Raw genomic sequence first — 24,860 nt, 5'->3', positions numbered from 1 at the left:
CGTTCGAATCACCGTGTCAGAAAATCTATATGGCCAATCCGAGATTGAATTTATCGGGCATGTTTGATTTTAATAAGTCAAGCCCTTTACCTACGCTAGCATTTACTTGCTTTTTCATACTGTTCGACTCGTTGTTATTTTATTGTGCAGCGAAGAAATTTTAATGTCCAGTTTAATCTCCAAATAGAAAGGTTCTAGGTTTAAAAGAAAAAGTGAATTTTCAATATCAGCTTTATCTCGCCTTCTACAGAAGTCAGAAGCTACCGGAACTGTCCTGGATACTCGTGCAATGTACAGCGAGAATTTTATAACTGACAGGGTCGCTACAAGGGTCTTGCCAAGTTTCATCAGGGAAGTGTAGGCCTGGAAAGTACTCACCAGCTCGGCTGGCCATCCGAGGGTGATGAGGTTCCCAACTGAGTTTTTTTTTTTTCATTAACCGAAAAGGCAAGCCCCACTATTGTCAGGCATCACTGGGGAATGTTTGAGAAAAAGAAAACAACTAACAAGTATCGGTATATAGCCAGCCTATTTTCGTGGAGTGAATGAGGCTATTCAAAACATGAAACTCGATGAGCAAGGCAAAGTTATACTTCTTGAAAGGATTACTGCTCTGATTACTGATTACAATTGGAAAGGATTGGAAGCTCGTTACAGATGGTCAGGGCCGTGGAAGCCCATTTGCAGACTTTTTTTTTTGCCCCCAACATATTCTCAAGACATTTTTCTCGAAACTTTTGTGAGCTAAAAAGGAATCGATACTAGTTCTGTTCTAGTCTAACAGTTCTGTCACCGTTTGTTATTTATTAAACGGCTAAGAGCGAGACTAGCTTCGGTTACCCAAAAACCAGCAAGTGCTATTATAGTACCTCAAGTCGTAAGGCACAGCCTTAAAGAGCCTTGTTCACACCGGATAATGGTGTGAACGGGCGACATGGACTTGAATTGTCACATTTTTGATTGATCAGCAGCGTATTTTGGCTGCAGGCACAGTTCTTGGCGTAACCTAACGAAGAGCCACGATGCTGGGTTTTTTGCAATTGTCTGGACGTATGCTGTCCTAGTACCAAGTATCGCTAAACTAAGAGTCCTGAAAGAAGCTGGAGGAATTCTCGCTTAGCGCGTTCGAAAGAGCGAACTGTCGAGACCTTTGATTCCTGAAGTCATACGCCTAGAGAGCATAGATTGTCGCATCTGCATAAAAACCAGCTAGCTAAAAAGGAAAAAACGAATGGAACTCGTGTGAAATGCGAACAGTTTAAGGACTGTCAGAAATTGGTCACATTGAGAAATGTACAAAACGCTTCGACATCGTAGAACAGAAACGGTGATTAAGCAACATGGGTAAAATAAAAAAAAAAAAACTCGAAAAGAAACTAGGTCATAATAGCAGAGTGGAATACTCTTAGAATATCCAATAACATGGAAGAAGGAGACTTCCTAGATAACTTTGTTTCAAATATGGCATATTGGCTGCAGAATGTAAGCACTGAATGGTGACATGAAGGAAGCCCGTTATATACCTGCGCACAGATAATTGTATTACTATACATGCATTTCATAGGTGAAGTTTGTATAGAACCGTAGGTATACTACAACAGCGTATAGAAGATGGTCCATTGTTCTTTTTTCCGTAGGCGATTTCTGTTTGTACGGAGAGCGGGTCTAAAAACTCCCCAGTCAAGCTAAGCGACCCTTTGGGCGTTACGCGTACCAAATGTATGTTTGATAATCAACTGAACTGGCCAAATCCGAAGTGTTTTCTATCGTCAAACGAAAACAACCGAAAAAATAAGATCGTGAGTAGTTAGCAGGGAAAGTCATTACGTAACGTATTTGCTTGCCTGTTAAATTTTACAGGAACTTAGTTAATCTATCATTGTCGTATTAGCTCATCTCTATCTATGCGAGTTACCGATACAACTGTAACTAGGTGTTTTTCCTTATTAGAATGAACTACTTATGATAACGCGTTTATTCGTGGCGGTCTTGAGACCACAATCGCAAATTTTCGTCTGATCGAAAGCTCAAATCAAGACGATTTTAAAAATAGTTTGCTCCCTCTATTTATTGTATTGTCGTTTTTAAAAAATAAATAATAACTCGCAATTTTTTAGTCAGAAGCATATTTTATCAAAACAATTATATACACCGACAATGTAGCTTTGAGGAACACGCACGTAACACCACCAGCCCTTCAAGCTTCTACGGCAATATTATATTGGAACATATATGATGCTTCCAGGAACAATTTTGAGGTACGCTTATCCCTTTTCGACCCCCAAATGTACGATCGTATTTTTTCAGGCGGTCTATAGATGATTCAGTTTAGATATTATAGCATCGATATGGCTATAAACTACGCACTTCTATCATATCCGCAGCTAGACTTCACGGCGATTTTTATTTAATTTTAACGTACGTTTTTTCAATACGATGAATTTGTTTCGAAATGTTAAATAGTCACAATTGATATGTGGATATATTTTTGGAAGTTTTTTCATATTATTGGATTGTTTTTTGCAGTCGAATAACTCCGAGTATATGCAACAGGCGCGTTCATCTGCGTGGCTAGCGCACGACAAGACTAGAATGATCTATGTACCTCACTTACCACGCGCAACCGAAGTACAATCAAAATGGTCGCCTTGTGTCGTAAGCTCGTCAGTTATTTAGATCTATGTGCAGGCGGCAAGACAGCGTGAACGTTCGGTGACCAAAGGAATCGGACGTTCAATGCTACTGCCGTTAGCCATTGCCACACGGCTTGTGGTTGACTGTAAACTTACCGTCTTCTTAACGGTGAAGCCATTTTTACTCTCTACTCTCGCCGCCATTTATCATCCGTTTACGTTATTTGCAATACGAACTCCGACGGCAAAATGTACGCCTAGCCGCGTTCGTAATGACGCATGCTCCTTAGCAATACCGAACACCGAATAATTTTGTTCCATGTTGTTCATGCCTCGGTTCGATGTTATACCAATGAACCAGACTGCCTAAAATCAAATGGCCAGCATGAAAGTAAGTCCGATACCACTGTCATGTACATGGCATATCTGGATAGGCCAAAGGCCGCGGTCCTTGAACAGTTTCACGATGCCTAGACATACGTGATCAAACTACACTCTGAACCATTTTTACTTTTCATTCTATTTTGAACTTATTTCACAGAGAAAGTACAAACATAAAGAGCTAGCGATTTTGGCCAGCTGAAAAGTCGAAAACTGCCACAGACATCAGATCACATTGGAACTTCAAAAGCCAACCACTCTTGCTTTTCGGATTCCAGTCAACTTTCCCTTTATGTAAATCGCCACCGATGTACGAGGCAAGCCCTGCAGCAGTTTCGCTGGTGCCCTCGCACCATGACTTCTTAAGAGGGAGATGCTGCAGTGAGCCGGCTTGGATTGGGGACGCCGTCGCTGATTGAGGCCGAAATCTACAGCGGACCTCTAGTTAGGACTGCAGAGATAGGAGACTAAGAAAGTAGAGAGGAGAGAAGAGCAAGAAGGAACTTGGACGGACACAACGCTGGGGCCCTTGGCCGCCATCAGGGCATGCGTGACTCGTAACCGTACTGAGAAAACTCTGCAGGCAAACCTATTACATGTAAAAAAAATACGCATCTCTCTCACGCTCGCTCTCTCTCTCCCTAAGTGATGGGTCAATGATGAGACAGCAGATCAATACAGCGTTACTGGTACAGGTGAAGAGAACAGTTAGGTGGTCCCCGGCCGTAGCCGATTTTGGGATGGGTATCGAGGCAGACCCTCCAGAAGGCTACTGTAGGAAGTTGTCACAGGAAGAATAATTTGAAGCGGGTCTCACCTATTAGAGATCTATAAAGTGACTTCCGTAATAAATACTTCGCGATAAACGAAACGTCAAAGGTACTGCGACAAAGCGGTTGAACAATTATTCAGCCTGGTTGCGTTTGACTAATCCGACTTAGTAGCGTTCTGTATTGTAGCAGTGATGTTGGTTGCAGATGTTGAAGGCCCTACGTACCTTTTTGCTTGTTCTAGTTTTGCCCCCTGGTGGAAAACAAGGGGATTCCCCCGAAGTTGGGGGCAAATGGAGCACTGGGAATGCGGTGTAGGAGTATCGGGCTTTGGAGCAAGGCCTCACACCCTGTTCAGGCTTAAACAGGCACCGGAGACTGTTATGGGAAGGGTAGTGGAGAGGGTAGCATCCTGCAGTTAGGCCCCGAGCGTGGTCCCTTCACGCAGCGACTTGTTGAGTCGGTCCGCGCCGCTGTGCTAACCACCGGCTCACACAAGATTTCGGTATTAGGAGGCCGCTTACTAGCAACCGCAGTGGGGCGTAGCGTGCTGCTGCCGTTGAAATCTTTGCTCTGCGGTTCAATAAACAGTGAGATCTTTATATCTCTTTGATGTATGCGATCGCGTACGCATACGAACCGCCTGGCGTACTGCGCCAAATCGAAATCTAGTGCTTACGACGCTTGAGCGGCAGAGGCAAAACTCAAGACTCTGACTCCTTGAGCAATCCAGAGCTCGTTGTTTGTTCGGAGTGCTTCAAGCAGAGGAGTTCGATCTCACACAGCTCTGTGCCATGATTTAATATAGCTAAATCAGAGACACCCATTAAACTATATGGTCGCTATAGGAACCAAATGATTTTGTGTTGTTATGGTGTTGTGACGATGGAAACGAGATCTAGAACGTTCTGCTGTCGTCCTTTGCTAGCGCATACCTATATACTGCAAATAATAGATAAAATCATATAATTACTAGTACACAGTGGCATTGAGTAGAAGTAGTTGCTTTAAAGATGAACGTATAATTACCTTCTGCAACGAGATCAGCTAGCGGTTAGGCTGTTAATGGCATGACGACCATTTTTGAGTGCTATACGCGTTAACCGTCAAGACGGATATGAAACTGATATAGACGTTTAAGTAAACACTCCAACAAGAACTACTTTTGGTTTTATTGTATATATATATATATATATATATATACATACAAGAAACTGTTCTAGCAGCAACTTAACCGTTGCTGCTAGAACAGTTCCTTAGGATCCTCTCAATGCAACTCAACTAAATTTGTATATACCAAAAGACTGCCAAAGGATAACAAAGGACTCCCCGAGGATATCACAGGACTGACAGCCCAATACACTGACATCACTTGGTAAATGAGACATTTGTCTGTGGATGTGTCGACGTCATGGTGACCGTGTTGTTTTCGTGTAATCTAGTTTTTATTAGTTATTTAGTGGTTTTGGCTCTCGCTAGTAGGATATGTGTCGCTCGAAAATTCGCCGCGCAATCTGGTCGTACGTAGGTGCATACGAGAGCGTACGGCCTGCAATGTAAATGCTTCTATTATTATTCACGACCTCACTGGTGGGGACGCCAACAGCCGCTTTTGGATACGGTACTTTTGAGGATACACTGGCCACGCAAACTCGACAGCGTGAAAAACTGCGCAAAAAGGGAGAAAGTGGAAGAAAAGAAGCAAAGAACTTGCAAAGTGTACATAGACCTGCAGTGTAATGGAAGTTTATTAGGTCATTGTTTTGATCCATAAGTTGTACTCGAAACAAGGAAGATAAGTACGGGGTGCGAACAACAGAAACGACCGCAATTTTGTTGTTTTCAAGTCTTCGTTCGAATTTTGTGACGCAATCATTGCCCGTAGAAGTATACTTCGCCGAGGCAGAATGGCTATTAGTGGAGATGGTGAACCGGGCGAGACGTCGAGCAATACCGTCGGACACGAGGTCCACGTAGGTAACCATCAGCATAAGCCTTCGACAGATAAAGTTAATCAAAACAACGAAAATTTGAAGCAAGAAAACCGAAAGCAGAAAAATCAGAACCAAAATCAAAACCGCCAGACGAAAACTGTCTCCATAATACCAGCATCGGTAACTTGCGAACGCAACTTAATGAACAGGGCCACTGATAACCACAAAGCAGATAGCGATTTCGGCAACGGTGGTCGGAGAACTGCTACCGTTACGTCCACCGCATTAGCTTGTCGACAACTATCGATGACGCTCAGGGACGAGGAGCTAAACGAGATTCGACCAGTTGATGATGATCCGCCGAAGGGTGGAAAGAACTCGTGTTACAAATCATCATCAGGCGCCACCGATGCATCGAGCTTGACTTGCAGTGGAGGTAGCGACCTGGCTTCGTCTTCATCATCGGCGACTTTAACAAAACGACCAATAAAAGGTTCGATAACAAGTGACGGCAAACCAAATGACAACGATGGCAACATGGGGGGTTTTAATGAGGACGATATTCGACACATTGATTCGGCTATCGAGGGCAGCCCCGTTGAGGGTCAATGTCCACTATTAAGCAATGGTGACCTCCGAGATAGCTCGTCTACGATTCACTACCATCAGCGCCAGCAGGAACAACCCCAATGTCATCATGAACATCATCACGAGGATCAGCCAACAGGACTCGCTCTACAGGGAGATCAACCCGAAGAAGAGGTTCGCTGCGAATGCAACAACATGCCATCCACGTGAGTGATTTGCGGAATGGGTCATAAAAGCGTGATACGCTAATATAGGATGTCCCAAAAATGTATACGCTGTTATTTGATTGCACCATTTTTTTGGGCAATGTAATAATAGGCGGCAACTATTTGAACTTATCGCAAGACCCTTCTTTTGCCACACGTTTCAGCGGACTTTGATGAATATGACGAATCTTATTTCTACTAGTACGAGCACCTGCACCTAGTCATCGTGATGTATATATTAGCTTATAATCATTCAAATTGTGTTCGTACATCTTTTTTTTTTAAACGCCTTGTAATGACGAGGAGGAACAACTATAAAACGCTACATTTTAAGGAAAATTAACTAATTAGTTAATTATGAAAAGAAAAAGAAGCAAAGCAAATGATAGAGGATTACCATAAACAAAATATGGCATAGTGATTCGTCGTTACCAGTGACGCAGTACCTTTGATCCATTAGATCACATATGAAAAATGGCTGTTGTGCTTTTAGCTTATTGTTCTTTTTTTCAAATTTTTAGAAGCGTTATCCATAGATGGAACATTGTTTGCTTGTCCTACCAACCCATTATCATCGATTTGTTGAGCCCAATATGTATAGAGATATGTGGGCTGAAAAGGAAAGAACCTTCGATCCTTCGTATTTGCTTTTCGTCCAGGTCGAAACGCTTTCGGAACAACTCGTGACGTGTAAAACTTTACCTCTGTAAAGGCTAATTCAGCTCAAAGGTGACTTTCCAAGTTCAAAAGTGACATTTCCGCTACCTCAATAATGCGTTTCACTTGATATCCGAATTTACCAAGGATAGGCTTAAGCGATTTTTAGATAAAGGTAAACATCAGGTTAGCCTAAGGGGCTCCTCCTGAAGAAGAAATAGCTGAGGAAAGCTATAAACAAGGGCAAACATTACACATGCACCGATAGAATGCATATTATAGTATGTGTGATTGATGAGGTTATTGCACGCAACTGAACTTGACCGAAAAAACGTTTTAAGACATTTAAACTAAGAGATATGCTGCGGTGACAAAATGTGCTTTCGTACGGCAGGAAACGTATAATTGACTTCATGTATGAAGCATGCCCCAACGAGTTTGCCCTTGTCTTGTGACCCAGATCACGTTAAATTATACAGCTAGAAATATATAAAAAGATTTGACATATTCAAAGTACAATGAACGTTGTACGTATAGTTACTATACAAAAAGAACTTTAGTGCACTTTTTTATTCAACTTGATTCGTAAAAGTTACCTTCAAAATAGCGCAGCAACATTCGGAATGACTGTTCAAAAATATGTGACATCTTCATGTAATTTAATTACGCGTTTAGCTTAAAGCTGTTGAACGAAAATGGGTAAACCAAAAATAATAAATGTATTCGATAGCTAAATGGTTGTAACCGTAACTGGTTGATTAATCCGGTCTAGAACCGCTTTTAGAAGTAATTTTTATACTTCAACATAATTCATTGTTCGTACGCGGTGAGTGAAATGCAACCCTGCTCGCGAAACGATGTCAAGGGGCGAATCGCCAATAGATAGAAATAACTTCTAGGGGCATAAGTTTGCCAGATCGCATATTCCTCTGTTAGAAATCGGTTAACGCCATTCGTAACCACCGTACAGGGCGGAGTGGTCGCGTTTCGTTTAGACATAGATCTCACATCTCAGCTACGTGAGGATTTGATACGTAAAATCCGTTGTAGTTTCCGTTTGAAACAAATTTACGGAGCATTAGTACAGCTAAACATAAGTAGATGTGCAGTTCTAATAGATCCTCGACATTCAAATGCGTATGACACTGAAAACCTCATTAGAAGAAGTACTTCATTTAGAAAGCGTACATTACTTAGCTCTTGCCTAACACAGACAATTTTAATTGAAACAGTGTTTTTGTTCTATACTATGATCAGGTATTTACTGAATCTGTGCCCAAACCTACGGACAACGTACAGCATAGCAAGATAGAATGGACGGTGTTGTGAAATCGATATCCAAACAGCCTCGCCCTCTAACGTACTTTGAGCTTCTAACGGATGTCGTTATTTACGCAGGAATGGTGTGTATGCCCCTGGAAGGGAAAATACGAGAACATTTCTCTTATCATGTTGGGTGTGTCATTTCTTTCTTCTTATTAGAGTATGACTGTTTTGTCTATCTGATCCTGTGCCCGGATGGCTGTCGATCGTCTTTCGTTAGTATGTCTCGACCTGTTTGATGGATAACGCATGCCAGAATCTCTTGTGCGACTCGGTTCGTGCAGGCTGCTAGCGACATGGTTCACTTTCGATAGCATTGAAGTGGTCTTCCTCTGACCTTTTAATCTTAACATCGTATCTGCAATCGTTCCTGTACGTTTTAATCGTTTTTTAGGAAGATAACCGTTAGTGCTTCATTAATTACGGCCATCGGTCTGAAGACTCAATTTCTGTTTAAAACTGGCTAACTATAGTTGAAAAAGATAGCGATAGAGGGCGCCAGCATAGCCTTAATGAACCGCTGAACGAACGACTCTATGTTTCATAAAAATCGACCTAAGATCGACTTCGAATTATCATACCACGAGGTCTTCCTCCCGACTCCTAGATCTATTCGACTTATATGTGATACAGTGCAAAGCAATTTGTTGATAAATTTTAAACCTTATCGCGTGTATCTTAAAAGAACATTACGAAATTTTTTCAAAAATAATATTATAATAATATTATTAAATAAAATTAGATGTACATAATAAGTACAATGCCACCACTTACTAACAAATAGGTCATTTGATTTATGTTCGTCCTTATTAACCTAAATGCAAACAATCCTTTGGGGCCGAGTATCGTCTAGTTTTACCTTGAACTAGTCAGCAAAATTGAAACAAACGAATTCAAAGCGCGCCTTCTCTTCTACGCGGTCTTATTTTGAAAGAAAAAAGGTGGCAATTGACCGGGCAATCACCAGCTGCTGCTGCTGCGGTTGTTGCTGGTAGACAACGTAATCTCGATAAATAAAATGTGGTGGAGGCAACATATCGACGCAGATAACCAAAAAGAAAACAGCTGTGTCGGATTTAAAAGGGCCTCTGCCTAGCTTGCGAGATGGCGGGCAAACTGTCTGGAAGATCGCAGATTACTATAGTCTGGCACGCCTCAGCTGTTCTATTTGTCCAAAAAGCCTTATCGCTCAAGTGGAGGAGGACGCTGTGGAACAGTCGAGATGGTTTTTTAAAAATCAATTTTGAGGCTTTTGTGCGGTCATTAAGTGATGAAACCATTTGTGCAAACGGTCTATTGAATACACCACAAAACTATAATTACTATAGCAGAACCTCTATAGAGGCCGTATTGTTCGTATTCGCTTCTACGTACATCTTGTAAAACGAGTATATATCAACAAGAAGTAAAAAGACAAAATAAAAACTAAAAAATCGAATAGTATTTTTTTTTACTAATCAAGGAGCAACACCATCAATTGAGAAGACACGGTTAATTCTATTGCAGTGTCTTCTGTCCATATGATTCGCAATGTGGAACTCTTCTTCTCGCCGCCATGAATATTGGCCATGGCGAAATGGTTGGTATCGGATTTTTCTCTATCCTAGTACCGGCCGTATCGTTTTTGACATTGCTATTGAAAACGGGTTCTTCAAACAATGACTTGAGATATTGGCTTATCGATCGAGTGCCACGTTCAGTCTCGCTTTCGGCTTCACTCAACGTTAGAAAGACAATTCAGTCTTCCTGTCGAAATAAGTCTATGGTTTTGCTAAAATCTCGACCTCTCTCTCATAACAACAACAGCAAAAGCAAACATCTCAACGCAACTTTCACTTACCACTCGTAGAAGATTAATTTTTTTCTTCTAGAAATTTACATTGCCGCCGCTCCCTGAATCTTCCGTGTTAGTTAATGCTAGCTATTTGTCCAATACGAGCCGTGGTGAAGGGTAAAGCCGATGAGAACAATGGCTTGGAACACAAAATGATACGGATTAATAGTGGTACAGCAGTTCGGACTGCAATCATAAGTAATAGAGGATCCCTCCCCATCGCAGGCTGAATTGTTGTCTAAACTCAGAGATTGCTACCAGAAACCACCCGACGGACAAACTGTCCGTTAACTAATTTAACGGGTCCTACTTATAGACATTGCAATGGCCATGTATTTGAGTCTTAAATAAAATTCTACTATGAGATGGCCACAGGAACTGGCTTTGGAGGAGGCTTCAAAAAAAAAATGACAAAAATACTTCAAGCAAAGCCTACACATAGAACAACTTATACAAAAGACTTCTACAGCTGCCAGAAAACTTTTGGTGTCTTTATATTTGAAAGTACCAATGATGCTTAACTTCTAAGTTTTTATAGAGCTACGAAGTCGAGTAGAAAAAATTGATTTTGGCATTGGTTTTTCAACGATACTAAGCTTTCGCGTCGCGAACATACCTATGCTTGTGAGTTTTACTTTGTACAATATTATAAATATTGTAATAAACACAAATAAGGCAGCAAGTCAATATTCCTTATAATTTTGATTGTAAAAAACTCAAAAGGTTAGCCCATTTACTTTGTTGATGCCAAGAGACGATCTATGCGTGGGGGTATATGTTTTAATGAAATGCCAAGCTTATATTTGTGTATATGTGGAAGGCAGATTGTCTGAATGAAATTTCACCGGTGTGGGAATGGAGCTACCTGCAGTTCAGGGGCAGTGTCCTCAACTGGCATTTCGTCTGTCCGTAACGAAAATTCAAAGAGGGCTTTTCATTTCGTGATATAATATAGTTTACTTAAGTGCAATTACAATTGATATTTGCCGTTAACATTTGGTTCTCGTACGTCAGTTAAGCATTACGTTAAGTATTTTATTCTAACTTTAACTTGGATTCCTCCTCAATCCCCCGGGGACCTTTTGCGGGCTAATATACACTACTGTTGTCATTGATCCAGTCGGTCATTGCGATGAATTAAACATTGTGTAATAACTGATTTGTTTATACGGTAAGCCACCACTGCGTGAAACAACAACATTTCGAATTCTGTTCTTCAGTTAGCGTATACCGCATAGTCTAAAGCCAGGATGCTAAATTTGAAGTAGGCATATGTTATGGGGTGGGTACGAGACTTAGCCCGCATTCCTTTGGTTTTGCAGCCGGAGTATTTACGATAAAATAAAATAGGGTCGATGGTTTGCAGTTGTGAAATATCCTGTGACTAGACCATGACAAACGATGATGCGTAGATTAACTAGGGTATAAAAAAAAAATCGATTGTTTTTTCACTTTGTTTTTATGCTTACTAGTGTCGGTAAGAATCTCTTGCAAGTTATTACTATCTCCTTAATATATGCTCATTGAAGGTAGAATTCGTTACGAGTCAAGATCGGATACAACCTTCTAGCAGAATATCTCCAGATGAACGCAAACTGATCCGTACGATCTACCCTATATATATACAGGCTTCCCACTATCTATACTTGTCCACTGCAGCCTAAACGCACATGAATTTTTAATTTTTTCGATCCTTTTTCGAATTTTTTAAAACAATGCCCTCTCATATGCAATGCAACCTCCATTCTGAAGTAACTTCTTGCCGTAGAGGGCATCAGCACAGAAGGTCTTCCAGAACCGGCAAAACACTGTAGCAATGATGATGAGGCAATATTTGCGCTTCATACATAAAGAGGGCAGAAGCTCTAACTCGTCTGGTCTAACGTCTTCCTCTGTTTGCCATTGTTTTGCCTTTGAACAACTCTTCTGAAGATGGGAGGCTTCGGGATATATATGACGCACTTTGTAACAAGATTCCTACTGTTCACAAATAGTTTGGTATTGGCCAACCAGTCGAGATATGTGTGAAACGGTCTACTTTAACATTGTACTGAACCCACGTAAGAGCAAAACAAAATCACATCGGGGCAGATCGTCCAGGACTGATAGCAAGGCCGAGAGTCGATGGAGTACAATACGGTGATATAACAGTTGAGTAGAGTATAAGAAACTAAAAAAGGATTCTAATCCAGGACCTATCCGAAAATAAAATTAATACCGAAACGGTTAAATAAAGTGCAGCATAAAATGACACTATAAGATGAAAGCATATGTCACAATGCAAAAATGAGGTCCATTGTTAAGTGTGCTCTTCCATGCTTGTTAATGCCATGTTTATGTGCTAAAAAGGTTCAACCAATATGTTATCCCGATATCGATTTGAGACTACAGAGTTGTATAGATAAGATACATATCAAATAATTAACGATTAAATCATGTCAACAGTTAGTTTAGCCAAGGGTGATTTGCGAATTTTAGGCTTCCCTAAAGAAAGACAAGCGTTATAAAAGTTAATCCTGAAAGCCACAGAACCCTTTTGTTTGTACTGACTGATTGATATCGCTGTACTATAAATCTTTTGATTACTGATATATTTTTTGCTATAAATGACGTTGATTTTTCTAGCTTAAAAGCTTTCCAGAAGGACTTAGAGCCTTGAGCACCAAGGGTCACCTTCCGGCATAAGCGAATTCTAATTGTCATATGTCATGTTGGACCCAATATGTCGACTTTGTATTGTCGCACAATAGTTTTAGGATATTGTGGGTCCTTCAAGCATCGCGTATATAACTGTATAGCATTTCGGAAAATGTTCGATGACAGCTGAATTTTCTTTTACGTTCTATAGGCTTGCTTTTTCAGTGTAAAAAAAAATATCACTCTTCATCAACTTCAAACGACTGTGTGCGTCTGTTTTCTGCTTTGCTGTAAAAATCCTAGGAAGGAACCTCTAAATAGCTAACGCTAATGAGTTTATTTACATAGCTATTACAGGAGTGAAATTAACATTAAGTATCTAAGCTGACACCGTCTATACACGTTTAGAATTCTATGCTCGTTACTATTGCTTACCTTGACATTAGTTCAGACGGTTGGTTTCTACCAGCATGAAGCGAACTGGGTCTCAACGCCCGCCTCTGAACAGGAAAACACATTAACGTACATTGTGCGGAGACAAGCTTACTACACTGATATCCACTAATTCTGGTACCTCCAACCTGATAAAACGCTTTTTCTAGCTTGTCAGAGAACAAGCCCACCGAAAACCGCGTTAGCGTTACTTCGGTATGGGGCTCCTTTAATGAGGTCTTATTTGTTCAGATGTTGTTACAGAACTCTTCATAGGTTATGCAACACCCTCCTCAGGCGTTGCCCAAAGCAGTTGTTGACTAGGCCGCCTGGTCTACTTTATTAATTCTTTTTTGCACTGAAGATCTTCCTTTTCGCGCTTGATACGTAGGCTTTGAACCTAGACCATCTTATGTATTTCTAAGTTAAATACGAATCTATAGATAGAGACTTTACGTATGTATCTATGTGAATCTTTGCCAGAATCAAGACCGAGTAGGCCGAGATATTCATATTCCACGCCTCAAGAGACTCCTTAAAAGTAGTCTGAAACAAGCAGCCACAATGGCAAGCTCCTATAGATGAATAGGTGACGAGGAACGATGTCTTGGCGTTCATATAAAGCAGAGGAAGAAATGGACAACTCCAGAATGAACAGATCAAATTATATCCACTCCTTCATTTACTGTATTTCATTAGCTATGAGTGCCGTATCATGACATCAGAATTAATCGAACACTTCGTGCTATATAGATAATACTGATCTATACAGTTCGAGTTTTACGTCTGGTACCACCGATAGGCATTCTATCAGACGGCTAGGTCCCAGTAAGAAACGATGCATGGGCATTCGAACCCAGACTACCATGTGTCCCACAAGTTCAGATATACGTACAGATACGCCACTCATTACGCCAGCACCGGGATACGTTGTCCTCATTTTGTTGTGGTTATTCAACATAAACTTACTTTAATCCTTTTTGCCGGGCATCCTAAGCCCTAGAAAATACTCGTACGTAAATCCAGAGTCACAGAAGATTTGCATCTTGAAAGCATTGGTTTGCGTCTGGTGGGGCTGGAAAGATCTTGGTCGCTGAGAAATGCCTGTCAAAGACAAAGCCATCGACAAGGATTCGTATATGGCCAAGCTATATAGAGTCAACGGGATTTTACTACAAAAGAAATGCAATGCATAGGGCTCAGCTATTCTCATCAACGGTGTTGAAGCTACCTTGTTAGAACCTCAGCGGAAGGTTCTTTTGCATTCACCATATCTTCCCCATGTTATTGTCGACAAATCAACGCCTTTTCCTATAGCTGGTAAATGATTAAAAATGGCTAAATCCCGTTTCTTCTAATTAGCTTTTTTCCATCATCGTACGAGTTGTACAGCGGCGGCTAAAAGAAGTGCGCTTTTTGAAATGTTTTCCGCCTAAGTCAAGACGATGCTGAAACAGTTTGGAGTATTTTTGTTGTCTAGAGAGAGGACACGATGACTGAGCGGAATGTTTGAGGCTGATTTGCGAAATTCAGAAGTGATCATTTCAATCCTAGCAATGCTCTTTGCATAGGTAGACTCAGGTCAGCAGGGATCGTCTAAACGTTTTTCGAAGAAGACAATCGTAAATCGGACTAACAGTTACCCGCAAAGAATTGGAGAACTCAACTTTAGCTACGATATAAGTCGTTATAAGTTTTAGTCAACGGCTTCCCTCAGAAAATTGAAGCTTAGGATGCATTTCCTCTTTCTGCGTGTTTTCGCTGGCACCGATTAACATACTTCAATAATAAAAAATATTTATGCAGAATCATTACGGGTAACGAGAGGTAATTCTATTTCTTCCAAAACGCAAGCTAAAAAGATCCGACTGATACGAGCTACAAAATCCTCATCCAAATAGGGTTTCTACCTGACGGCGATTTGCAGACAACGGAAGTTTGATGCACTGGAACAAATTTGACGACTACTAAAAGATTGACTGACATTTCTACGAAATCCAATTACATAATGTTGATTAGACTAGCAAGCGTCTCATTAGATAAAATCTTGCTCCGCAGCAATTTGAGGCCGTGTTCCGCGAAAATCGTGAAGACCATCCTGCAAAAATGCAAATGTAAAGTTCTTCGATGTCCTCTCTGTCCTCCAGACTCTGGGAAGTGAAGATATTGATTAGACCTCCTTGGAACTACAGAAACTGTAAGATCACGGGAGGTATACGCGGTCAGAGGAGTAAACCAGTTAACGATAGTGGAGTACTCATAAGCATGACACGCGGTTTGAGATAGTGGAATCACATTATCAGCGAATAGTTTTAAACTTTATGAGACAATGTCATCTAAATAAACAAGAAACGAGACAAATTCGAATGCGTTTCAAATGACTGAACTTTGCGCTATCTGGAACCGGTCACATCCACGTAAAGCTTATCGAAACTCCCCCTGATGTGTTTCTCCCAAACCTGAATACAGCCAACCGCGTGTATCTGGCCCTGCTCGTCATTTTATAGTAGTAGAACTCAGTACGTTTGATAATATACTATATCGTACTTTGCTAGGGCTCGTATGCACGAACCGTATGTTGTTATAGTCTTCATTTGCATTGACCGGGTACACAAGTAATCATCGTACTAGCCACACGGATCGTTCAGGGTTGAACTTTCTCAAAAAAATCCTCAGCGCGTACTAAAATCCTCTCACTACTGATCTTGTTCGCGAATTACTGCGGAAGGACATCGGTAACCTCTGACAATGGACCTCAGGTTGCGAGGGTTAATGGTGTCATTATGAATTTGATTTTAAGGTCAGCATACATATTTCTCTTGCGAAATTACGATTCCAACGTCATGAGTTGTTATTTTCTGCGAATTCTGAACCCAGAAACAATGACGAATGATGCTCAGCGAAAATTCAGATACTGACTTGCTTACAAGAAGGGTGTTTTAAGCAAATAAAACTAACATTATAGGTCTCAACTGTCACCGCTTTGTTCAGGCCCTGACTGGGCAAACGAGCGAGTTAATTATCGGTTGGCAACAATTTAGTTTCAGAATATATAACAACAATGCCTGCTGTTCGCTCTCATCGTCTCAATGGAGCAGCAGTCCTCTAAAGACCTTCTCCTCTTGTTGGGATGGATGCACGCGGTTTTTTCAGAGTATGTGTTACGCCTTATTAACCAATGCGTTCCTTTCGATGTGTGTCGTGGATGGCAAAATCGAAAAGTTTATAGTAAACTGTGTATATAAACAATAAGACAATCACCTAAATGAACAACGTACACTACTTTGTCCTGTTTCTATATATTAAGGGCTTTAAAACTCCAAGCGATGAACCTCCTCATACATCTTTATGAGTATTACTCAGACGTATTTGCAATCGGCTGTGAGCAGATCAATTTGTTCCCTGCCTCACGATAGTTCTGTAAGCTGGAAAGATCTAGAAAATAGAAGGTGTAAAAGTAAGTACGTACTTTACATGCCAATAAAATAACGAAGGTACCCGTAGGCATTTGCCTGGCCGCTACTATGAACTGTTCTTGTCGTAAGATATATGAAGCATTACTTTAGTTACCTACTGTTAGACACGTTTTAAATGGAGCGTATGTTATAACGCAAGCATAAGCATTGTGACAATTTACCAGATAGAATGATTGTTAATAGTAATAAAAATAACATAATCCTAATAGGCTCATAGTTGACTCGAATGTTTTTCGTTAATGTTTGGTTACTTTCTATGGCAGATAAGCCATACAGGCCGACTCGGGGTCTCATAACAAGCTCCATAATGCATGGATGCCATTAAGCCTATCGATTTGCTTTCAAGTCTAATAGTCTAGTTACCTGCTTTCTTTTTTTAGTTACCTTCGTAACGGGGTATAAGTCGATGGCGGGAATCAGAGCTAGCCATAAAAGCTACTGCATTGACAAATATTTATTGAAGAAGGTAGCTTCCCAGGTACGTTCTTAGGAATACCGGTTGCTCGTTATTATAGAAAAATTTAAAGTAATGATAAAAAGTTAAAACATGGAAAAAGCATGAAAAATATGTACTATAATGCATATAGTCATAAGTGACTAATCTATATTGTATCAATAAAACATAAATGCTCTTAACCATAACTTTATTTACTGCAGTACTATAAAAAGTGCTCATATATTTTCCCTCTTCTCAAAGCATCAGAATTCTGTTAGCCAGAATGTAGCAAACAGGCTAAATATAATTAATAAACCGCGGGTTTTTCTGAACAAATGACGTAAGAATCTGTTGTTAGAATCTGCTTAATCTGTGAAGTCTTTTTATATATTTAGCTGAACCCGATTTGAAATCACAGACAAAGGGCAAAGGTGCCTTAGATATCCTTAGCTCACACTGTGCCCAATGTGATATTATTAAAACATAAGCCATGCTTCCTGTCCTATAAAGGTACAGGACGACATGTTTTTTTCAATGTGAGGCCAATTGCTTACACGTCGCTTTTTGCTATAGTACATACAGAGCCTACCAAGATCGCGACGCTTTGGCAAATCATATCTTTCGTTTACTGACCCTTGCATCGTCCCTTTCCTCAAACGTTCCCACCTCTAGCGATCGTTGTCTACTTTTCCGTCTTCACTCGTTATGCATCTCTACGTGAGATGCATGCGTCTGTGATCTACACACATGCGTGTGTATACATATATACATGTGTATGTAGTAGCTTGCCCGTACCCGGCCGCTTTTTCTCATTTCTTTCGGCTTTCACCAATAGTCTTTATCGTCTTCGTATGAGAAAGCGCACACAGCAGAAGCTGTCCTGGCTTAGCATCAGCCCACAGCTGCGTTTCGCATAACTGGCTAAACTAAACCTTGGCTCTGGCCGTACACTAGCTGTTTTTTTTTTCTTATACGCACCCGTTTCTATATAGAAAGACTACATTCACATGGGCTCTACGTATGAACTCCCTTCCACTATTGCCATTGCACCTTAGACCGCCTACTGGCCGGCACGGGCTGGCGACTTGCGTGTGCGTGTTGTAAATAATGGCCGGATGGAATCAGGCCAGCCCTAAGCTGAAGCTACTGGGAATAGACGTGCGGAGAATTGCACTGCGGCCGCCGGTACTAGAGGCTACAACTCTACCCAACAGAATGCTGGTGAGTTCTGCCGGGTCTAAAGGCAGTGATACTATGGCAAGCTGAAACTGACAACGTTCTTGTCATCTTGGAGTCTTTTGTCCTGCAGCTCGGCTATCCTGGCTAGGACCAGCGAGTAGTCTCACTACAGTGAAAAGGAATTGAGGCCGAAATAAGGATTGGCAGAAGAAAATAACAAACGAGGATCTGAGGCCCACATGCAGCAAAACTACACAATATGTAACAGCTAGACTGATATGTTGCCTACCATAAACGAGCATAGTTATAGGGGCTCAAAATGAAAGAAAAGAGATAAGTTCAAAGAAAAGAGGAGGACGTTTGGCTGGTTAAGTTCTTTGGAAGTTAACTACGAAGCCGTGAATTTTAGGCGTTGGGCTTAAGCTCTTCAGAGAAGCGATCCAATTAGTATGCCAATTTTAAATCATAGTCACTGTACGAGCAGTTATAACCCACCGTAGAAGATTTCCTTTTATTTTAAATGCATAAATCTCCCCTAAGCAAATTCCCCCTTTTTTCCGTCACATCTTACTATTCTCGTTACTAGAAGGATACGCAAGCTTCTATGTGCTCCCCACCGATGAACATAACAGACGAAGCAATCTAGGAAATATACGCTGCGGCGGCCGAGTTAAGGTTATGTGCGGGGAGACCACCGTGCGGGTCCGACAGCAACGTAACTTTCATGAATTTGCAAAGGCAGGCTGCGCGCACTTCAGGAACAGAGTTTGCATAAACCATTATGCCGCAGGAGCAAAGGCCATGTTGTTTGACACTGCGCATCTCTCTTTGCGAGGCCAGCCAAGCGGGTATCACCCAGGTATGGGGACGCTCCCTACATAATATGAATGAAACTATTTTCAGCTTTATTGTATTACAACCGATTCGTTTTGTACAGGTCAGTACGAGTCTTTCGAGTGAAAGGTGTGTCGTCTATTGCTTGTAGACGTCGGTGGGGCACAGAATTTTTGGGGTATAACGACGTCAGGTAGAACAGTACAATGCGATAAAGCTGAGTGTAGTAGTGAAGCCAGTAACCACCCTATTCTGTATTCAGATATACGTCGTTTCTTGTGAAAGGAGCTAAGGCGCGGAGGTGGATATCCACAGCCGAAAGCAAAATGCAGTCCGAAAGAGTAAAAAGTGCAAATAGTTGATTCTTTTGTTTGCTTTAAAAGAAAACCGCGAGTATTACAATCACTAAAAGCTGTAGTTTTAGAAGGATCGAGTTGCTGATAATTCATCGAAAAGTAGTCGCAATAACACATAAATCAGGTAAAATAATAAATCTTTTGTTAGCTCTGTCGAACACTGTGAAATTAAAGTATTGAAAGCGAGAAAAGTCATTGTCCTAATGGCCCCCATTTGTGCAATGTTAAAGATCTACTTATAAGATACTCAATTCAACAATTATGTTTCGTGACGAAAAAAATAGTTTACCTATGCTTTATCATCTGCCACTTCAGCGAGGATTATATCGTATTCGTCTATACTCTAAATAAGTATAGAGACTTCGAGTTTTTATTTCCTACTATTCGCAGATACTTACAAAAAAGGAAAAATACGTCGAAAACAAAGGTTGGCTTAAATTTTACCGCATAGGTTTTTTTAGGGATAAGAGTAGTTTTGACAGATGAATGCAGACAAGTCCTAATAAAACACACGATCTACCATAACTTAGAGATAATTTAAAAGTAGCAATTTTTAACAAGTGAACCGATTTTTTCAACTTCTATCGGATAGAAGTTCTTTATTGTAAGTTCTGGCAAAATGGCAATTTTCAGCATTCTTGGCTTCCTGTTTTGGATCAAAGTTATGATTTTTGTCTTACAGTGTTCGTTTTTATAGCAAAAGTGTTCTTGTTCTATAATCAACCAATGAAGTCGTCTCGAATTTCTATGATAGTCCCGAATCCACGAGCATATTTAGATCTTTAACTTGATTTGGGCGACGACAATTTGAGGTGGTTAAATGTAGAAGTACAACAACGCTGCACTAACTAATTAGATTATCTGAAATTCTAGTAAATGAAGTTCTAAGCTAGAATGCGCGGAATCAGAACAAGCAGAATTTCGAAAAAACGCGAACCCGCCAACAACTACCTTAAAAAAACCCAAATGCATTGAAAGAACAGTTGGATTTGCCTTTAAGTGACTAGACGTGGGTATGCAGGTATTACCTAAGATCAGAAGGGTAAGAGATTAAATATCGTTTCAAAAATGTGTCCTAATTTAAGAAATCTAGAAACTTAATATTTAACCTAAACCTAAGTTAAAACCAATCTTCCTCTAATCATCTTCTGTACTCTGGGAAAGCTGCGTCTCTTGAAATCATGCACAACGTTAGTATATTCCAATTCGTTTTGATAGGATTGTTAAATGCTGTTCATTAAATATTCGAAGTCTCAGAGGGCAGGTTCTAGGGTGTTCGCCGTAGTTACGCCCTATCTCATGTATTGCTTTTCGTATTGTTTTCTACTAAAAGTTTCTTTTCTCTAGGTTCAAGAAACGTTTGGATAAACTTATAAACGGGAGAAAAATGGAACCAAAGCCTAAATGTGATTCCACGACTGATTTTAAAAAATTCCAAAGCTGGAAGAACGTTTGTACACAAGGGTTAAATATGGCGCACAACCGTAATATACGGCACGGCTAAATGTTCAGAAAATTTTTTAACCTAGTATAGATTCATTGACGATACCCTGCTATCTTTTTTAAATAGACAACTCGTTTCAGAATTCACACTTGAAAAACACTGCAACATCGAAGTCTAGATGAGCCTCCATCATAATATACCACGCTCAGAATGCATCGAATATTATTACATATTACAGCAATAACATGTTGTAACGGGTTCACCGAAGTTCATAAATGTACCTATATTGAATTAGACCATGCTTTGTAATCACCTGAAGTGGTGTATTTAGCGGCTGATCGAAAATATCTTGACTTGCAGGTCTCATGTGACCTTTTGTGGCCTCGAAGCCCCCTACTCGTGTTCCTTTCAACCTCGAGAATTCCTTATTTATTGTACCGCTCCGGTCAATAGAAATGCCTACCTGACCGAACGTCTGCATAATCCATTTGTACCGTGTACTATAAAGCTCTGGATTGCTAAAAACCCTAGTCAATAAGTTTAATCTGAACAAATGTTTTTTAGAAAAAGTTTTTTTATCAGGTGGAGCGAAATTAGCCGCGATGCAAAAAAAAAAAACGCATTATTTACGCTCTCTCTAGAAAAAGAAAAAATGCTACTTGAATGAAATTCAAGAAGCATCGAGTTTTTGCATGAATTAGGTTACGAACCTTCACACAATTTTCAGCCAAATTATTTTTATTCTTAGGAAGGTATCCGATTTAACAACATAAAAACAAAACTAAGAGGAGAACTTGTCCTGTATCCGTGATGGAAGCTATATGCTATATACACAGCACTGAATATGCATTCTCCTAATGCGAAAATAAGGCGCGGCCCAACCGCACACAACTGAGATGCACGTTTCCATTGAAATCACTGGCTTGGCCAGCTAGTTGATATACAGGACCTTATATCGAGATTTACAAATTGCTTCACATTATTAACTATCGATTTTCTGGTAAATTAAACAATCGATGTATCCTCTAGAAGAAATCATCGTAAGCTTTCTCATACTCAGTAACGAGAAGCTGCCACAAAACACAATAAATCATCGTCATGACAATGACCTGGCATACGTTCATTAAACATACATATCCCATCATTTTACGTGAGCTTGAATTCAGCTCAAATTGTATGAATATATCAAAGATCTGCGTATACACAGAGCAGTGCAAATGTATCCTCAAAGTTTAAAAAAATTTCGATTGAACATCTAAGAGCCCTCAGTTACTTGCTTTACCATTCTTTTGCTACTATAACAAATGTAAAATGGAGACTTGCCTCATAAAGTTACTCATGGGTCAATACGGTTATCTTTTTGGACAGTCGAACAGATTCAAATATACTGGTCTCTTTTAGCACACGATACCGATTGACGATTCATCTCCGATCCACTCCTAGCCGCGACAAAATGCGTCCGCAGCAAGGCAGATCATGGGGGTCATGGGGCTGAAACTATAGTGCGTAAGACATCATCAAGTCTTCATATAGCCCGTGGCCCTCCCCGTGGTTTTGGTTAAGAAAAGGAACAGATTACCGTTAGACCTACGTTTTCACGTCGACTATCCCAGGCTGAACTCTACTACACGCTGCTCCATATCGATGCCTTCGTTATTTTAGCAATTTGGACCTGATCAGCGAATATTGGTAGATCACCATACACCCAGACGATAAGGAGTATACAACATTTTATACGCCGGACGGCTCTAGCAGTTCAACTGAGATCCATTCGGTCTCCCAACGTTCCAAAAGCTGATAGACAAAATCGTTTGGCCCAATATCAAATGGCTCTAGTTTATTACGACACCGTCGAGTCTACCAACTTGACTTCGACGTCCACATTACCCATCTGCCAGAAGCGCCTATAGTCATCAATTCGGCCAACCTAAGGCTGAAAGCAAATAAAATGCATGTTTGAAATCCAAAAGGTGGTATCTCTAATCTAGAGGATCACGACCGTCGGAATTTCCCCGGATCTCGAGAAGGTTTGGATGCTGGAAACCCTGTCTATCCCCGCATCGACTGAAAACTTATAACGATTCTTTAGTCTGGCCTGCCGTCCTATTACCGGAAGATTATACGAAATTTTATACGGATGGCAAGTCTGCTCTACACTGTGACCAACATCACAAATTTCGTGTACGTCACAACGACAGGATCTATTGGGTGTTACAATCGAAGAGTGCTAAAGAGCCAGTCCTGTATCAGGATTTGGAAACGAGTTTACAGACGGACGCTATTAAGACCAGAATAGAAGGCACTATTAGCTTGAATAGAGAAAGAACCCGAGCGGATCGTCGTCTACGCTAGCCGTCGTTTGAAAGACTCCGAAGCTAGATGCCACCGTTCCGAGACCAACTGCGTTTTAGGCCTCGGTACAGACCTAAGCCTCTGTATGAATACGGCTTCGAAGTTATTCGCCAAAGCCAAAACAGGGCACTTTGCCGCGCCTGATCGTGCCGTTGGTACGGGGCGGCGCCCACGAGTTGGACAAGGTTTCAAGAGCGCAAAAGGAGGATTTGCGTATAATAGTTAGCAAATTAAAAGGAAGGTTGTAAACGTGCGTACTAGAGATGGCCTGGCCTGCTGAGTCAAGGGAACGGTAACGCTGACGGACGTTTCATTGTCCTAGTAAAAGGAACCTACCACATTATGCCTCCCCTGGAGATAGCAAGGCATGTCGGCGTACGAAGGACGTTGCAACGCATTAAAGGCGCTTCCCCATTGAAGCTGAACTTACAATACGGGTTTGGGAGGTATTAACCGAAACCCAACGCGGCGTAATGGGCTTCATCTGATGGGGGCTCCAGAACGCTTTTTTCAGAATGTAAGAGTAGACTTTGTAGGCCCTTAAAAGTCCCGGGTTATAAAATTTTCCAGGTCTTAAAGGTGGCTAACTATAGCACTTGTTTTGTCCAACTCCTACCGGTCCGGGAGCGATGCCGGATATCGTAATTCGGGCGTAGGAAGCTGTGCACCTGCTTCTTCGAGAGCTTAGCGTGACGGACATCGCGACCTGCTTCATATCGCGACACGTTGCAGACTACCTCTGACGGACCCACATTGGACACGTCAATGGACGGCTGTAGAACATCCACGATGTTACGAGTTAGGTAAGTGTATGATTCGAACAGTCAAAGAAAGGCTGAGGTCTCGATGGCCTCGAGGTAGCACAAATTTGAAGGGACGTCAGGAGTTTTCCGGCTGTCGTGTCGTACCACCCGGAATGCTTCTGGCTGCCCGAAGGTGGAATGCCGCTGAACTACACTGTAAGCCTTACAGAATGCTCCGGAATCGGCAACGGTACATGAAAGCGTGGTTTGAACTGGGGAAGTCTACCCCGCAGAAGCTCGAGGACGACATGAAGGTACTAATAAAATTAGAGCCGGCAATGCCAGGGTTCTTAAAGAAGTTTCAACCGTACTCCCGCGGGACATTTACTATCGTGAGCCTCGTGAAGTGGCCTCATAAACCTTTCGACCTGCGAGGCCCCCCCGGCCAGTTGTTAACCATGAGCGGAAAGTAGATCTGGCGGTATGTTTGGGAATGTACTCCGGCAGCGCGGCTGACTGTAAAAGTGCGCTCCTCGAATATTAGTGTTATAATTCCTAGTTAAGTGCAACGCGAATATGGGTCTATAGGTGGCTGTTTGGAGCCGAATCAATTGCAGTTCACCAGTAGCATCTTAATTGTTGTTC

General features: G+C 41.1%; 1 protein-coding gene and 1 long non-coding RNA gene across 5 annotated transcripts in view; one reads left to right on the top strand and one right to left on the bottom strand.

Annotated features, from left to right (window-relative positions):
* The window catches only part of LOC111242841 (uncharacterized), a 163,776-nt gene that overhangs the window by 3,081 nt on the left and 135,835 nt on the right, over positions 1–24,860 (bottom strand). The window lies entirely within an intron of this gene.
* The window catches only part of LOC111243040 (uncharacterized), a 277,350-nt gene continuing 255,219 nt past the window's right edge, over positions 2,730–24,860 (top strand). For all 4 annotated transcript variants that reach the window (XR_015319301.1, XR_015319300.1, XM_022788052.2 and 1 more), the window contains exon 1: positions 2,730–6,512. Coding sequence is in view for 2 of the 4 variants with exons in the window: in XM_022788052.2 (XP_022643787.1) it covers positions 5,692–6,512 (821 nt within the window). In the remaining 2 variants the exon portion in view is untranslated. The remainder of the gene's footprint in view (positions 6,513–24,860) is intronic.

The sequence above is a fragment of the Varroa destructor genome, unplaced genomic scaffold (genome assembly GCF_002443255.2).
Source record: "Varroa destructor unplaced genomic scaffold, Vdes_3.0 BEIS01000001.1, whole genome shotgun sequence".
Taxonomy (NCBI): Eukaryota; Metazoa; Arthropoda; class Arachnida; order Mesostigmata; family Varroidae; genus Varroa; species Varroa destructor.
Note: the sequence above shows the minus strand (reverse complement) of the source record. Positions and strands in the feature narration are given on the sequence as shown.